This window comes from Daldinia loculata, assembly GCF_022478755.1.
Source record: "Daldinia loculata strain CBS 113971 unplaced genomic scaffold F4817scaffold_1, whole genome shotgun sequence".
Lineage (NCBI taxonomy): Eukaryota > Fungi > Ascomycota > Sordariomycetes > Xylariales > Hypoxylaceae > Daldinia > Daldinia loculata.
Genome location: NW_026054855.1, coordinates 340581 through 357624, shown reverse-complemented (window position 1 = coordinate 357624; position 17044 = coordinate 340581). Strand labels below are relative to the sequence as shown.

Genomic DNA, 17044 nt, shown 5'->3' with positions numbered 1-17044 from the left:
TGATCAATAAGGAGAATTGATTTAATTAGGTATATTTTAATTGGAAAGCTTCTAGGTATTCAAAGAGAATGAATTTAGAGTTAAAATTATATCTAATATATGGAAGATTGTGTATTGTAGACATCATGCCAATTCTTGATCTTCGATAACAGTATATGGTAATGTCCATCTCGAAGGCAACTATCTCCTATCTCTCATTTCTACCACTCCCCCTGTCTCTCTATCATAATTCTCACGATTAAATACGCATAAATATACCAATGTCAACCGAGGTCTTTCGGATTTATAATACAGACAACAGCGGACGAGCCAGGGATCTTCGGAGACATATCTCTGCGGCGCAACACCGGCGCCGACTCTAAGCCTCGTAGGAATTGGGATCGTAGATAGCGCCGTGAAGCTGCCCCATCCAAAGGATTTATCGTAAATGAACCCAAGGTTCTTTTGTCTGCCATGTATAGCCCCGTCTTCAGCTAATCATTAAATAAGCACGATGCATGGAAAGTCTCCGGAGAGAATAGATGCTTCGAATAGAGTCGTAGCCGGATTCGGTGACAGGGTCCACGATTGGTTCCAGGCTCGTAGAGGTACTGCCAGATAAATAGATATTATAGTGCTCGTTGAATAGAATGTATAGTTTTCTGTCTTGTCCTACTCTAGATATCTCAACCTTCAACAGGAGTCTCCCAGTTTCTTTAAGTGATCCCGGTTATATCTCACCCATCCTCACTACACAAGCACTACACCATACCAGACACAATGAGTAGCATGCTCTACCAAGCCTACATGAAATGGCACCCCATCCCCCTCCCACCAGCCAACAGCTTCAAAGACCAAGCCATCCTAGTAACCGGCGGAACCAGCGGCCTAGGTCTCGCAGCCGCCGTGCACTTCGTCAACCTAGGCGCATCCGAAGTCATAATAACAAGCCGCAACGCATCCCGCGCCAAGACCGCTCTCGAAACCATAGAAAAGGAGACAAATGGTCGCAGTAGAGATCGCGTCCGCGTCTTGGATCTCGATATGAGCCGCTATGCCTCGGTCGTTGCGTTCGCGCAGGAAATTAAGAAAGTCAGGGCTGGAAAGGGGGGTATCGACTTCGCGGTGCTGAACGCCGGTGTTGTTAGCATGGAATTTACGCTTAGCGATGAGGGATGGTAAGATTCTTCTCCTTTGCGGCTTCATAGGACTATGTATTTATTCATCAGATACAAGTAACCCTCCTCCTTGTGTACCGGGCAGTTAACTAATCAGCACAAAACCCACAGGGAGCAGAACATCCAAACCAACGCCTTAAGCACAGCGCTCCTAGGCTTTCTCCTCCTGCAGTGGATGAAAGCAGAGCGTCCTAACCGCTCGGCGCCTGCACATCTAGCCGCGGTCGGGTCATCACAGCACTTAGCCCCTAACATCAACGACTGGACAAAATGGGCCTCAGAAACCGGCATCCTGGAGCACTTCAACAAACCCGAGAACTGGCCCGGGAGTAACCCTATGTATGGCGCCACCAAGCTCCTGGGGCAATATGCCGTAAACGAACTGGCCCAGATGGCACTAGGTCCGGATGGACGGTAAGTTTCCTCCTGTTTCCCCCTTTTCGCTGCCAACATACGTCGACTAACACCAACACCCCGTCCGCAGCCCAGAAGTCATCATAAACACCATGTGCCCCGGCATCGTGAAATCCGACTTGCCGCGACAATTCATAGACCAGGGCGCAGGCTACCGCATCTCCATCGCGATATACCTCGGAATATTCGGCAAGACGCCCGAGAACGGCGCGAGGACGTACGTGGCGACCGGGTTGACCGAAGAGAGCGAGCATGTAAGCAATATTTCTCTTCCTCTTCATCTTTATTATTTACCTGCAAGTAGGTTCGGCTAGCTGACATGGTGTGGTTCAACGTACAGGGGAAGTTTTTCCGATTCTACGGTTCCGAGGCCGAGTATCGACAGTAAGTCTAAGCTTAAGAATTGATTCTCGTGCTAGTATGGCTAACCCGTAGCGTAGAAAAGCAGACATACTATTGACAGGAGAGGCTGGCAGGAAAATGCAAGCCCAAGTCTGGTCTGAGATGAAGGCTGATTTTATCGCCAAAATTCCTAACGCGAAGGAAGCGTTGGGATTATAAATACCGTGGCTAGTCCAAGTTCGTAAGAATTGGCCTTGTTGCGACACTGTTAGACTGGGATAATGTAAGATATTCACTATAAGTTGGAGTCAAGGTAGGAGAGCGTTTACCTGCCTCGATTATCAATTTTAATAAGGCCTGCCGCTTTTCTATGCTAGTATAGCTGTAGATCGAATCTAGGCTGTGAAATGTATTCGTGTGAACTTATCTTGTACTCCTAACCTTGTGCCTTACTCTTTCGAGTAACATTCTCACTGAAAGCCTTGTATTCCTCGCCCAGGCTCGACAGTAAGCACGAAAACCGAGGCCTCCCAAGCTTTTAGGATCTTCGAAAGTCCAAGCACAAATCTTGTATGTAGTCCGGACCGACCGCTGCTACTAATTCCGCAACCATTGCTTTCGCCGATCCCTTTTTGTCGATACTTTCGTTGTGCCACTCGAATAGATCACCAGCATAGCAATACCCTCGCCTAAGGCGTACTGCAATATGATCCAAGTTTATCGAGTTCATTTCATCCACTGATGGGATACCTGGCATATTACTACTGAAGAGGGGGTATTCTTCATCATCTTCATCTTCATCGTCGTCCTCGTGTAGTATTTCGCCTCCATCTTCTTCGATTTCCATCGGTAGAGTGACCTCTGTAGCTTGGGTATGCTTTTCAGCATCATTCTCGGATCTTTCGAAGTCCAAGTACCCGTGACTGTCAAACTTTTTGAGGACACTCTGTTCAAGGTCTACCCATTCTAACGTGTCTGGATTGAGGATTTGTTGCGGGGAGAAGTCGATCTTGTATTTCATCTTCGGGCATGTATGGATATAAAAGCCAGGATACCACCATCTACACTTCTATTAGCACTCCCTGAACCTCGACGTTCGGCTATCTCGGTTTATCTTGCCACCAAAGGGGATTGTCTAAGATGTATAGTTGCATAAAGAACGGGGTTAGACATTTTTAGAGTGAGTAGAAAAAGGATTTGCAAGCTACAATAAATGGCTCGTACGTACCGATAACCTTCTTCTATTGCGAGGGCAATCTCCCGTAAAGCCCCAAGCTTCCCAGGACTAAACCTATGAATAGACTCATGATATAAAAAATAGACACCGCTAACACAGTCTGGAAGGAGGTCTAGGACGCCTATCGCTACTAACTTACCGTCGAGCCTGTAGCACTGATGAAATGAACCGACTTGACGTTCTCGTCCGTCTGGCGCTGTATATTTCCCGCGCCTCAACGGCGAAGTGCAGAGAAATCTCTTAAAACCATCGCGAGAGATAGATGATGGGGGTTCTTGGTGAACGATCTGTTGATAGTTTTCATAAACCAGAAATTTCTCCTCGGTGAAATCATCAGGCTCTAGCGTAACGGAAAAGGTGTGAGCCGGCTCGGGTGGCCGTTCCAGCAATAGGCTCTCACATTCATGGATCCTCTCCACCAAGTCAAACTCGGTATCTCGCTTCCGAGCCTGCTCGCGCGACCTCGGATGTAAGCGAGCTGCTTCCTTTGAGTAGGCATCTCCTACGACGTACTTGTTGAAGCGGTTGACAGCTTGCCGTTGATCTCTCGTCGCCCGAAAACGAACGGAATCAAGGCGAATAGAATAATGCGGACAACAAGCATCTCGTTGATTTGGCCTGTAGAGTAGCGCCCCGGATCGTCTCCAACACCGGTCGACCAGAGTCTGATAGTTGGCAGGGCTCATAGATGTTGCACGTGCAAAATAGGAGTGGCCTGGGGCGTAGTGTAAGTAAAATGCTGCTCAAATCACAATTGCAAGAATCACCATGGGGTTAGACCGGAACCCCTTGTAGGACGCTACACGAAGGAGGAGACTCAACGCAGGATACAACGACAACTAGACAGTATACACGAATAGCCTGAACATCAATGGGCAGGCAAGTATGGCCGAGGGGACATCGGATCGTGAACAGATGCTAGTATGATGAGGTAGACATACTTTTCTGCGACCGATCATTATTACCCTTACGACGGCAGTAGCCGCAGCTAGATGAACTTCTATATCCTAGAAAGAGTTAGTCACAGAGCGTCTACGTAGGCATCATGAGCTGCGGAGTTCAGTCTTCAGGACGAGCTGAGTAAGAGATAGTCGACCCGGAAAGTGGATATAGGAGTTGTTGACGATCACTTGACCAGGCCTGCGATCAACATCTGATTCCGGAGGGGGAATAAAGAGGCAGCATCTCGGAAACGTAGCGGGAGTCGGGAGTATGCACGAGATGTTGAAACGGAATCTAGAATGAAGACGGGTTGAAGTAACACGCGATGATACATCGGCTGGCTAAGAGGTTGCGATTGCACGACTGGCGAGATTCGCACGAGGTGAGCAAGATGCTGGTTGGCGGTGGCTGATATCCCGACATTTTAATGGCAGCTTGGCATGAGTGACTCCAGATGAACATGTAGGAACAGAGCATGTAACAGAGCATGTCTGAATATGCACGTCTCTCCCAGCTGCTCTCTTGGAGCAATGCGGCGCTTTTAGAGACGCCAGTGGGCTGGTAGTGGCGCGCCAACGAACACGACGGAGAGTTGTATTCCCCATAAAAACCGTATGCAAAGCAAGCTGGCCAACGACAGTGTCGCAATGGAGCACGGGTCCGAACGGTTGGTCGAGGGCGTACGGGAGCGGCTCGGGGTATATAGAGGTAGATGGACTTAAGGCAAAGATCTGACTCACCAATTGGCGATATATACAAAAATGCATCTTCAGGGGGGGCCTGCATCCTTTCTAAGTAGCGCCCCGGCGGATGGCTAGGCTTTTTAGATGGTCAGACAGGCAGGACAGTGCAGTGCACTTGATCAGAGAAGACAGCTCACGCGCGCGGGCAGGGATTTGTGAATTATTTGGCAAGGGGACAGCGGACGTACGTACGAGGTGGATCGGGACGAAAGAGTCGGTGTCGAGTCAGACGATGATGATGTTGGGGATAAGTACCGCTATAGCGATCAAGGTAGAATATTAGGTTAGGTATAATATATTGCCTGGTATGTAATCTCTTTTTTGTAGATGGGTTTATGATTTTATGCGTCGAGAAACGTTGGCGTGGCGTGCGTGACCTGCATATCGAGTTGTCCGAGTTTAGGTTGAGCGGCTAACACAAAGAGGAGAAAGGTAAAAAAGGGGAACAGAGAGAGCTTGGTAGGTATTATTCAGGTCTGTCAGGTACTACCTTGATTGGGTATTTATCTGCATCAACAAGGTAGGTACACCTCTGCAGTGACTGCCTTCCCGTTACATTGGCAGTTCGATTGTTTCCTCAAAGGCAGCGATCCATAGACCTTGGATGTCAATCGTTACTACTTGATGCACGTACTTAGGCAAGTTCCATGTCTGGATTAAAGAGTTGCATGGCATTATGCAGGTGCTATGACGAATTATACAACCTAGCCTGGAATATCGACTGTATAACAATTAAGGTATTGTCATAAATCTAAAAAGATCAGCCCATTGAGCTTAGCAAGGCAAGGTAGGAAACATTACTTTGGGATAATTCTAGGAACGAACGAGGTAAATGCTTCGAATATCTCATTTTTTTACAATCGATACTTGTAAAAGAACAATTGTAGATTTTTTAGTTATAATATAAGTTTAAGCAAATCAAAGGCGAAATTCCAATTCAAGTAACTAGTTAATCTATTAAAGCTGGAAGTTTTCTTTTGTGTGTAACTACATATATGTGCATGTGCGAGTATATAGTACCTCGTACGTATGTATTATCATATACCTAAAGCTTCTATTGGCTTAGGTAGGTAGAGGATGGATCTCTACATGTATTTAGGGTCAAAATACTACGTCACTGACCCGGGTTGGTTTTGTCATGCTGATGGACTTGGTCTTTGACACTTTTACTCTCGTGCCATAGCATTGGGTGCTATCGAGATGCAACACTGGAAGCTAGAATTTTCCAACACCCCTTACGTATGATAGGCATAAAGGTAATGTATTGGCATATGTCTATGCCGGTAGTAGATATAGCGGTGTGTCGTATATCGTACATATATACGCTGAGCGTCAGAAGGATTGCCCTCCACGATATGTCTCAGTTGTAGTTCAACTGGGGAACTCGGTGATCGACGGTAGGATGTAAGCGAGGGGTAGATCCGATTCAAGGCCATACCGACCAGCCTACTTACCTTGTGTAGCTATAAAACAAGTGCCGGCCAATTAGACCTACGAAGTAAGAGGAGTTATACCTTCAACTAGATGTAACACCAGACTTCAATGGCAACCAACACATGCGAGTAATACGTGTTTAAAACATGTACGCATTGGCTTGCAGTAAAGACTATCCAACGAGTATGAAAATGCATATAGATGCATAGTCAAGTTCAGGGGATTTACATAAAGGAATTACGCGGTGAAGTGGAATAAGATGTGATTGTATACCTGTCTGTAACTTTGTACGTGGGATGGTATGCATTAGTTTAATATCGTGAGAATGATAGGTGAACTATCTAAAGACAATCTTATAGAATTCGAACTAGCGCGTTATACTTCTCTCTAATGAAACTAAACTTTCCGAACGATGTACGTGGGGTATATCGTATATCTGAAGCAAGCGGGAATTCTTTCAAATATGTACATGTATGACACCTCTGTATGTTGCTGTATGCACCTAACGGGGGCACGGCGAGATTGATGTAAACTCCGTTTTGAGGAAAAATTTTCTCTTCTCTACTTTTCTCCTCCACTCTACTCATAAAAATATTTATATCTATTTCCCTTTCGATGGGAAGCCCCTGTTAGAACGGGCATATCCTTAGCTTCGGCCCTCTGCCCGTAGCCAGAAGTTATCATACTCTGGTCCCTTTAGCACCTTTTCGCTGCTATGTATAGTGGTACGTACACTACGATGTAAGCGGCGGTCGTTGCTGCTTTCAAAACATCGTGCATGTGTTTCTTATACCGAAGCATACGTGCTGTTTATGTACCTAGGGTAGCTCACCCACCACCTGCAACTTCAAACACGCCGGTCTATATAACATTAGTAGGTACATAATGTAGGTAATTGAACTGAGTAAGGTACCCAAGGTAAGCCGGTAAGCAGGTAAGATACCTAGGTAATGTATCTTAATTGCAGTACCTACACGTTATACGCGTTATACAAGTTATTTAAAGCTATCCGGTACTTCCAGCTACTTGTTCGTGCGTCCACCCTACTTACCCTTGTTCTTGTGGCGAGCTGTATGGCTTTGCCTTGCCTTGTCTTGCCTTACCTCACCTGGCATTGAATACATGTATGTACCGAGCAGCAACGCACGGGGATGCTAGTACGGTACGGATACATACTTTACAAATGGAAGGAACGTGGAGGTTTTGGGTAAGTAGCTAGGTAAGTATTTAGGTACCCTCTAGGTAGTTCTGGGCCCTGCATCTCACAACCTTACTAAAGGTAAGTCGTACCTACCTAGCTCGTGCTTTCGCCCTGGTCCGCGGCTCCTCGTCTAAGCTGGGGGCTCCTTTTTTTTTCTCCCTTTAGAAAAAAAGAGAAAGTACTATAAAACCCAACTCAGCCAGCTTTTCCTTGTCTGTGCCCCTCCATTTTTATTTCAGTTATGGCACGAGACTTGCAACGTTCGTGCTGGTCTAGCCAGAACAGCAACTTTCCCCTTCGCTCGTTAGTGGCTCAACCTCAACCTCAACACCGTGCCAGACATCCTGGGCATCGTGCTCCTACTCGCCAACAAAGCACCTGTGCGCTTCCTACTTGACCGCCGGGTATTCTATTCTGTGCTCCTTCTCCCCACAAAAAAAAATCCGCTGCAGAATCCGAAAGACGTCGGCCTATGCGACGAATTCGTCTCACCTACCCGCAACCTTGACTCCTACAAAGCCCCGGGATCTGCCGCACTTTTCTTTCCAGCGCTTCCGTAACGCACCCCCCGAACTTCTGAAGAAAAAGCCCGAAGTCACACGTGGGTCCGAACGAGCTTGTCTATGTGGACGTCCAATTTTGCCAATACCGCTCACTATTCCCTTTCCTTGTTGGTTGCTAGGGCCGGATTCCCAGGACATTACAATACAGTATTTGTGCATTGAGCATTGAGCATCGAGCATTAAACATTGGAGAATCAACCGTAGACGGAAGCTGGAGTAAAAGAGAGACAAGAGAATTGATTCGTACACAACCCCCCAAGCATCACGAGAACGCGATCATCATATCACCGCGCCCCCCAGATAGACGACTTCGCACAATTCTGAGACTTTCCATGACCATGCAGCTCAACATTTTTCGGTAAAGCGCCTTAATTCCAGCTCCATCTGGCCGGCACACTCTGCCCAGGGTTATCCCACGACTAAACTAACCCCGGTTTTCCCCGTCTTGATCCTCTCGCTAGGCCGAGCTAGTACATCCGCGCCGTTCTTCCCATTTTACGACTTACAAAATGGCGTCCGGCTCCTCAAATCATCGTACAATGGAGTCTCGTACTGGTAGAACAAAGCAACGTAAGTTTTGTTACAAGATTCTCGGTGGATTTATCTTGATTTGTTCTCGTGGCGCGCTAGTTTGTAATCCGCCTACCCCATAGACCAACTGACCCTTGAATTTCCAGGCTATAACTCGAAGGGTGAACGATTGGTAGCGGGAGTGGTCCCCCTGTCGGAGGACCGGGTATACGTTTTGCTCATCCAATCGACTCGGAGAAAGGGCTGGGTTCTTCCAAAAGGTGGATGGGAATCGGATGAAGAATGTACAGAGGCCGCTGAACGCGAAGCCTGGGAAGAAGCCGGTATAATAATCCGCATCGACTATGATCTCGGCGAAGTCATTGACTCGCGGCCACCTAAGAGGCTGTCTAAGGATGCTCCCAAAGCTCTATACCGCTTCTACGAGGCTACCGTCCTGACAGAGGAAAACAATTGGCCCGAGAAGCACAAAAGAGAACGCCAGTGGTTTACATACACCCAGGCGAAGGAGGCTCTTTCTGATCGACCGGAGCTGCTACAGGCTCTCGAATTATCTACTATGCACAGAACATAAGAATCCGGGTGTAACCGAGAAGAACCCTTCTTCAATGTCCCTCTCACAGTGCAGTTCCGGCACACGTCTTTCTATTGTCCATAAGATCCATTTGACCACGTTCTAATCTGGAAAAATTGCATAGACCAGGGTTCTGGAGTTGTCGGCATCTCCCGAGATATTTCTTTCTATCGTGCGGCATTATAATACTCATCTCCTTGACCCCTTTGTTTCTAACTGAGCCGGAGGGGGAGAACTGGTTGAGATGATGAGCTTTGGTGTTGCTGATATCTCATCAGTTCCTATTCTCCCTACCTCTGTTTACTAATGAAAGAAGGCATACTAAGCTTGCATAGAACTAGGCGTTGTTGGCAACATGGTATAGAAGTTGTTGAAATCAAGATTGGTCGGCAGCGGCATCACATACATACGCGCCTATAAAATTGGCGTTGAATGGGTACACATCTACAAATCCAAGTAGCACCAAGAAGTAGGAGAGGTTTCAGGCTTCTCGAAATCTTGCCTGTTCGGGGCGAATTACCGCCGCGTTCTCAGCTAATGCGGGTGGTTGAAATAATACATTTAGCAGCTGGATTTGCTGCATGTCAGTAACAATACGTGCGTGCGTGCATGCTACGAGCAGGTGACTGGTATAAGGGGTCAGATAAGAATCCCCGTTAAACCCCACGCGAGAATATATCGCTACATAGACCCCCATTTCCGTATTTATGCCATCACATTGGGACTTCCGGAGACGGGGTTAGGTTAATTGGTGCTTTGGTGCCCGGATAGGGGGGGCGGTGCCAGCGAGCGTCGTAGTTGGCCCGGTAGAGCCTGCACGAAGGCTCTTGGTACTAATCCTACTGACGTAGATGCGAGACGCAGGACGTGGACGTAGCAGCAAGGTATACGTGTAGGTACGTAAGTAGGTAAGAAGTGAATAAACAAATGGTAAGTATCAACTCGGCATCCCGAAGCTCCCGCCACATAGATACCTACCTACCACCTACCTATATATAGGGTGGGATAATATAGGCTGGCTTAGTTCTGGAACATACCTAGGTATATTTGCCTGCACATCTAATCCATATATTAATATAGCTACTCTAGCCCGCTAACATCGACCGAAGCTTATCCCTTCTAGCTGGCCGGGTTGCTTGAATCGAGGCGCGTGCCTTGCTGCCTTCCTGGGCACTGGCTAGTGGGACGGCGTGTCGTATCTACCACGTACGCATGTATGTATTTATGTATGTATGTATGTCTCGCCGGGCTTTCGCTTTCTTTCCTGGTTCTAGATGTTGGCGTGGGGGACTGGGTTAACTGTCCCAAAACCAAACCAAATCATCGTGTTGTTCGTTCATCATATTGGATACTGATATTTATGCTTACTTGTCTACCCGTGGATATACATATGCTGTTCGCCTGGTGTATGTATGGCTGGGTAGAAAAGGATATACACGAGACATTAGTGACGAGGCGAGTTAGAGACGAGGTAAGGTTGGGGGACGAGTTGCGAATGTAGACAGACAGATGGGTTATAACTAAATTAATATGGTACATAGGTAAGTTAGGTATAGGTATAGGTATAGGTACATCTCCAGTACGTCCCGTCCCGTCCTGGCAAGGCTCTGCTTCAGCCACGATTACTTTACTCTTGCTTTCTTTCTCTTCTTATCCCCTATTTCCACTTCCACTTTACTCAACTGGGTTGTGGTATCGTCTTACAAATTACATAGACACTCGCTCACTACACCCATCTGCCGACTAGCCCTACCCTAGGTACATATAGATATATCCTAGTTACCGCCGAAAGGCCAATTCGGGCCCCTGCTCGACCTCACCGCGTCGCTAGCACCGCCGATTTCAGCTGATTCGCGCAGTCTACGCTCCGTCTCCTCGCGCAGCCGTGCCGTGACGCCGTTTAAACTCGTGCGGCTCTTGTTCATGATAGCCTCGGAGGCGGAACCCCTTGGTGGGCCGTTGCGCACCTTGGGGAACGTGGCGACTGTGATACTGTGTCAGTTACTTCTTCTACAGGAAAAGAGTCTGGAGGGTTTTAGGAGGCAAGAAAAGCTCAGCAAGTTCCTGATGCAACTTCTTGCTACGGGGATGAAGCTAAAAGGGGGAAAATAAGAACTCCACGTCACATACAGCTAGCACCCGCGTTCTTGGGACGCCGAGGCGGCGACTGGCCGTTGTCACTACCACCGGTGCTCATGGTTGTCATTCGTAGGCTAGCCGTGTTTGTGTTCCGCATCGGGTTCATCGCGGCTACGGTACGCGCCGTTGATAGTCTCCAGTTCGCTGGCGAGGGTTCGGCTGATTCCACATCGCTGCTGTCACGAAATCTGAGTCGGTTCTGGCTGGTCATTGTCGCGGTGTGTTTAACTGGATTTATGTCGGGCTCCTCTGCCGCCTCCGAGTTTCGAACAGACCGAGTAGTCGCTCGTGCCGGTTCTGCAATCTGTGGCTCTATAGGTGATGCCAGCAAGGTTAGCGAAGCTGGCGAAAAGAGCTGCGGCTGGGGTGGTGTTGACGCTGCAGCCGGTGCTGCTAGCACTATCGGCGTCTCTACAGGGAGCGATGGCGCTGGGGAGAGTATCGGACTAAGGAGAGTTCTCTGATCTTCCTCTTTGCCTTTTTCTATTTCTTTCCCTTTATTATTATTGCTGCCCACTCTGATAAGTCGTACACTTGTTGCGCTCTTGATGCTATTATCTTTCTTCAACCTGAAGCTTGCCGGTGAGACGCCGTATACGTCACCGTTGACGGACGCCTTGCCGTCACTATTACTGTAGGTACTTCGCGCGAAACCAAAATCGCTTGGACTTCCTTCGTTGGTCTTCATTTTCAAAAAGGGGCTCAAGCTCAAGTCCGGAAGCTTGAACTTGTCCATTGGGTATCCGGTCCCACCACCGAACGGCGTAAAACGGGGAGTTCCCGGGGTACCGCGAACTGCGATTGGTTTCTCATACTGACTCTCGTTGTTATTGATTGCTGTAGCTAAACCCTCGCGATCACGTCTCTTCTTTCGTCGATAGCGTACGATGAAGCACGAAGCGATGGTTGTAAGTATAGCTGTACCGATCACTGACACTGTGACTATTACGGCAACATTCGTGCCTGAGACCGAGTTAGATTGTACTTGCGATACGATAGAGCTTGCATCGCCCTATTGTAGTATGTTAGCTGAAAGTGGTAGTACATCTGCGAAGACGGATAACTCAAAAACACACCCTGACACCGCTTGCATCGGCCCTCGCCTCCTGAATTTGACTTGCGGCTATATTTACTGCGTTCGCCGCGCTCGAGCTTGCCTCTACCATAGCGGCGCTAATTACGCTACTAGCGCTGCTCTGAACGCTGGCTAAGTTGAACGAGATCCGGCTGCTCATACTTGATAGCGATCGCGAGATATCGTCGCTCGCGCGCGCGCTTGCCGCAGAGACGGCGCTGGCTGCCGACGATTGGGTCTGCGATAGTTGCCGGTTAGCATTGTCGGCGTTCTGGTTGGCGGACTGGACTGCTTGATCGGCGGACTGCCGGACGAACTGGGCGGATTGAGATACGAGGCTCATGGCCGAAGAAGCGCTTGATGATACGGATGATATGGCTCGGGTCGCGGACTCTGAAAGTGACTGGAGCTGTTGGGAGAGGGCCTGGATTTGGCCATCGTCCTGGCGCTTCTGCGGCGGCGGTGTTGGTTGGGGAGTCGTCAGGGCTGGAGCTGCCTGCTCTTTGGGACCCCTTCTCGTGGGGTCTGGTATCCTTTCTACTACGAATCTCTTGACCGCATTATCCTCCTCGGTAACTGCATGATTAAACCTATTCCGCAAGAATGAAAATTCATCTTCTGGCACCTCAGCCACCTTGTGTAATACCCACTCGGCATCTTTCCCAACATCCTCGTTAGCCCATGTCCCTATCGTGCCCAGCGCGATTAGTAGACAGCACCGCAAGAGCCCGCTTTTCAACATCATTCATGAGCCCATAACGAGTGACGTGAACTAGTACTTGTCGCCAGGACGATGTCATCAAAACGGGAAAAAGATGCGAAAGAAGGGAGAGAAGACTGATAGACGACGTTGAAACGAAGAGCAGGGTCAAAGCAGGGCATATGACAGCTTCTAGCCGTCGACAGCTCCGTCGACAGCTCCGTCGTCCCCATCTTTCTCGTTCAGGTTTTCCTGCCTACCTAGGTACTAGGATCCGATCTTACTAGGTTGACAGGAGAGATTTCATGCGGACAACGGTTACCGAGCTATTGGTGTTGAGCCCGGGTCGGGAAGATGCGTGTGATAAAGCCCCTTGCAGGAGCACTAAATCGCGAGCCGGGGTCTGTCTGATCGCCTTGGTCAACCTAGTGAGTCTTTACGTGGGCTTGGTTAACTGTATGATCTACAATTAGAAACGAGTAGACAGGATGTCGACTAGGTAAGTCTTGTTAGTGTAAGTCGCATTGATTTCACATTCGGATTGGGCAAACCGGCAATATTGCGCACCAGTAATATCGCACGCAGCACACGCAGCATTGCTTTAGGTGTGCCTTATAATCCGGACTTTAAGGATTTATTTGTGGTTTCTTACTCGATCTCTCTATTCCACGCGGCATGTGTGAGATAAGAATTATTCAATTGAGAAAGTGACTAATTCCTCGCTTCCATGAAATAATAAGCAAGAAGTCGTATGTATTACACCTTCTTACCCAAAGCGAAGAGAAGAGCAAGTACGGCCTGCAATACGCGGGTACCCGGATATGCACGTCCCACTTGGCCGGCCGTCTCGGTAGCCCCTGGCCCTGACACTGCCGATATATTTAAGGTTAATTATTAACTTGGGACCGATCACATGGTCATCTGGCCTTATACCACTACCACTACCACTACCACTACCATCGATTATCTAAGGACTAGCCCTTGCTTTTCAGATGAATAAATACACAGGTGATATCTTCTAGCTTGGCATATTCTGGACTCCGTGAAGTGTTAGCACGTAGCAGCACTACGTTGTAGACGCAGGGTATGCCCGGGCGTGGCTGAAACGTACAGCCGTCCCTTTATCATCGGATGCCCGACACCCGAACATTAGCAACGATTCGACCTCTCGCCTAGAAAAGAGGACGGGATGAATTTTGACAGATTGCCCCTTGTTGTTTAGTAGTAGTATAGGGAGCCAACCGGAAAGGTCCCCCTAGAAAGACCTCTGCATGTGATATTGAGCCAAGAGAATTCCGTGCCGTCAAGGGGAATAGCGAACATAGTAGGTACATAAGCAATTCTTCTGACTTTCATGTACAGATGCTAGGCACGTGCCAATATTAACGAAGATTTATCTACTCTGCGCGTAGTCCTTCGGTCTATTTCTCACTTATCAAATCCTGGGGCCTCAATAACTTACTGGGTCAACATAACCATCGGGGATATTCATTAAATCCTATTCTTCGATTGTACCGTATTCGTTTTCAAGACGTACATAATAATCAGACGCTCGGTTTGATAGGCCTAACGTCAAGAACCTCGCCGGGTCTGGCCCGAGAAAATATGTAATACATCATCCATCCAGCAGCGCTTCTCGGACTGAAGCCAATCTCCAAGCCGTCAAAACACCTATGTAAATGCCAGTGTGTCCCGTTAGTATAGTAGTGGGCCATAGAATATCCGAATCTAATATCCTTGTGCTCCTTGAACGCCTATAACAAACACATGAATGCCGCCGCTCTCCTTTTGGTCGTCGCGGCGTCGAGTTTAGTACCTGCATCGGAACATTTGTTTTCGTCATACATTATCGCGTGTACTCTCATGCCCTGGAAAATGACGTCCGCCACTGTTGCGAAAATCGTTCGGCCTCCTTAGCACAGCTATTATCTCCAACATTAGAACAGTGGGCGAATACAACCGCGATATCCCCATCCTTGTACTGCTCGCCGTGACCGTTATTGTTATAGGCGTTTATAATTCGCTGAGGAATGATGGCCATTTTCGACAAGATCGTTGGATGCCATTGAACAATATGCTCCTAGTACTGGTCAGCACTCTAATCCTATGCTGAATGGGAGCGGGGGTAGAATGAGGACTTACCAATGCATGCGTCTCTGCTTTCTGGAAGTTGTAGCTCCGATATAACGGGTCAAACCAAGTATCGAGAAAGAATTTGGCCCATTCGCCGTTTTTGATGATAAAACTAGTCGAAGATAGGCCTTCTTTATCCTGCGTAAGAACGAATTCGACATCATCTCCCTTGAGGTGTGAAAATGTCTTGATAATGCTATCCGGGGGGACCACTGGGAGATCCTTGAACATGGAGGCTTCGAGTTTGCTGGCGCCCATGACGTAATCTTCCACTTTCAAATGCGGATTCATAATGAGCGCATTCTGATCGAGAAACCACATATATTTGCAATCGGGATACTTGGTTATGGCATGGCGCATTGCCACAACTTTCGCCCAGGACGCAGGTGATCCGTTGAGGTTATAGTCGCTAGCTTTGGCAAGTAATGTGCCGTACCCTGATCAATGGTTAGGCGATGGCCCAAAAATGACCAGGCTGTTGTAAAACCTTACCGTGCTTTTCCGCATATTGCATCCTATTTTCCCTAATGTTCTTGATATACACCGAGTTGTCATTCTTGTCATCGAACACGGTTACCAGCACGACAGGGGGTTTCCCCGATATCGCGCGATGCCCAGCGTGTTTCGAGCTGCCGGAAAACACCCATATCAAACCAATAATTATTAGGCCAAAGAAAGCGATCGGCTTGAGTTGACTCCTCCGTATTCTCGGTATTCGCGTGGAACGAGGTAGATAAGGTGGCGGATTCGAACTTTTTCGAGAGGGATAAGCGTAATGCATAATGAAGGTCGATAGAGAGGATTATTGACCTCTCTTAGGATTGTCGAAGAAGAAAGGTAAGACAGGCGGTCGACTACCTGAATAGCGAGCGATTGAGCCAAAAGGCGGGCACTTTCGCCCAGTGTCTAGACGTGACGGACGTGGCCACTCTGGCGCAATGAGAATGAAAGACTAAACGATAAAGGTGATGAGTTCTCGTGGCATCAGGACAATTGCGAACTAAATTAGCTATTACTTCAGGCACGGGTAACGGTTGTAATTTGACATGTCGCAAAAAACCATATGCATGCAGCCCATCGCCAGATTGCATGTACGGAAACTCATTTTGGCAGCACTTTTAATTCAACTTAATTCAACTTAGCGCTATTGGAACAGCCTGGACCCCTGTTGGCTGTTTGACTAGGTACCTGGCTGGCTTACCTAAACCATGCCTAATATTAATTGACTGAAGGATATTGTAATCCGTACATGAGCTAATCTAATCTAATCTGAGCTAATACATCAACAGCTTCATCAACGCAGTCTAGAAATATCTCGTAATTATTTCAAGCAGTTAACAGCGAATTACGACACCAAGTCTTATAAGCAAATATGTATATACGACACCGGAAAGACGTAATATATCGAAAATAGCCAGGCCACACCTTTATACAAAGACCATGACGGAAAAGGGTAGACCGAATCGAAACCACTCAAAAAGAGCCAACGACGCGAGGCTGAATTTGCGACGTCCTCGAACAAATCTGCGTGCGAGTAAAAGCAAGACGCTTCACTCATCAGATCGTAAGCAAGGTATCAATCTTTGCACACAGACTAGTTGACAAGATATGGGAGAGCATATTCGAGGCAACTTAAGAGTGTGCATTGCGTGTATGAAAACACGTTGATTCGGCAAATCTTTTTTTCTTGTTATCGCATCTTAAATTTTATATGTACAATCACGTGACTCTGGGAAATCATGTGACACGGCCCGCTCGACCTGGTTATCACATTTTAGTCTTTCTAGTCTTTCTTCAACGAATTGCTCTTACACTTTACACATTCCTATTGTCGGTAGATATCTACGTCTGCTAGTCCT

At 47.8% G+C, this 17044-nt stretch overlaps 5 protein-coding genes across 5 annotated transcripts; 2 read left to right on the top strand and 3 right to left on the bottom strand.

The window, feature by feature from the left end:
* Positions 1-759: 759 nt before the first annotated feature.
* F4817DRAFT_355529 (NAD(P)-binding protein) lies at positions 760-2132 on the top strand (the record flags this gene model as incomplete). The annotated part of the gene is made up of 5 exons (XM_049305668.1): positions 760-1157; positions 1269-1571; positions 1642-1825; positions 1912-1955; positions 2012-2132. The coding sequence occupies 5 exons, from the start codon at positions 760-762 to the stop codon at positions 2130-2132; spliced, it is 1050 nt and encodes a 349-aa protein (XP_049163829.1).
* Positions 2133-2451: 319 nt separating this feature from the next.
* Positions 2452-4878, bottom strand: F4817DRAFT_355528 (arginine-tRNA-protein transferase; the record flags this gene model as incomplete). The annotated part of the gene is made up of 4 exons (XM_049305667.1): positions 2452-2974; positions 3142-3865; positions 4116-4157; positions 4833-4878. 4 exons carry the CDS (start codon positions 4876-4878, stop codon positions 2452-2454), a joined length of 1335 nt encoding a protein of 444 aa, XP_049163828.1.
* A 3500-nt stretch (positions 4879-8378) lies between these two features.
* On the top strand, positions 8379-9354 carry F4817DRAFT_2728 (NUDIX hydrolase domain-like protein). The gene is made up of 2 exons (XM_049299446.1): positions 8379-8603; positions 8711-9354. Exons 1-2 carry the CDS (start codon positions 8543-8545, stop codon positions 9136-9138), a joined length of 489 nt encoding a protein of 162 aa, XP_049163827.1. The 5' UTR covers positions 8379-8542; the 3' UTR covers positions 9139-9354.
* A 1441-nt stretch (positions 9355-10795) lies between these two features.
* F4817DRAFT_2663 (uncharacterized protein) lies at positions 10796-13227 on the bottom strand. The gene is made up of 3 exons (XM_049299363.1): positions 12354-13227; positions 11269-12289; positions 10796-11122 (listed from the first exon to the last, which is right to left on the bottom strand). The coding sequence occupies exons 1-3, from the start codon at positions 13095-13097 to the stop codon at positions 10914-10916; spliced, it is 1974 nt and encodes a 657-aa protein (XP_049163826.1). The 5' UTR covers positions 13098-13227; the 3' UTR covers positions 10796-10913.
* A 1282-nt stretch (positions 13228-14509) lies between these two features.
* Positions 14510-16098, bottom strand: F4817DRAFT_2675 (glycosyltransferase family 34 protein). The gene is made up of 3 exons (XM_049299382.1): positions 15678-16098; positions 15195-15622; positions 14510-15132 (listed from the first exon to the last, which is right to left on the bottom strand). The coding sequence occupies exons 1-3, from the start codon at positions 15964-15966 to the stop codon at positions 14914-14916; spliced, it is 936 nt and encodes a 311-aa protein (XP_049163825.1). The 5' UTR covers positions 15967-16098; the 3' UTR covers positions 14510-14913.
* Between the last annotated feature and the right edge of the window lie 946 nt (positions 16099-17044).

Coding starts and splice junctions, on each gene's coding strand:
- F4817DRAFT_2675 (XM_049299382.1), bottom strand. CDS start 15,966: ATGCATTACGCTTATCCCTCTCGAAAAAGTTCGAATCCGCCACCTTAT. Junction 15,623..15,677: donor GCAATATGCGGAAAAGCACG/GTAAGGTTTTAC, acceptor ACCATTGATCAG/GGTACGGCACATTACTTGCC. Junction 15,133..15,194: donor AAGCAGAGACGCATGCATTG/GTAAGTCCTCAT, acceptor GACCAGTACTAG/GAGCATATTGTTCAATGGCA.
- F4817DRAFT_2728 (XM_049299446.1), top strand. CDS start 8,543: ATGGCGTCCGGCTCCTCAAATCATCGTACAATGGAGTCTCGTACTGGT. Junction 8,604..8,710: donor TACTGGTAGAACAAAGCAAC/GTAAGTTTTGTT, acceptor TTGAATTTCCAG/GCTATAACTCGAAGGGTGAA.
- F4817DRAFT_2663 (XM_049299363.1), bottom strand. CDS start 13,097: ATGATGTTGAAAAGCGGGCTCTTGCGGTGCTGTCTACTAATCGCGCTG. Junction 12,290..12,353: donor CCGATGCAAGCGGTGTCAGG/GTGTGTTTTTGA, acceptor ATACTACAATAG/GGCGATGCAAGCTCTATCGT. Junction 11,123..11,268: donor CAAGAACGCGGGTGCTAGCT/GTATGTGACGTG, acceptor ACAGTATCACAG/TCGCCACGTTCCCCAAGGTG.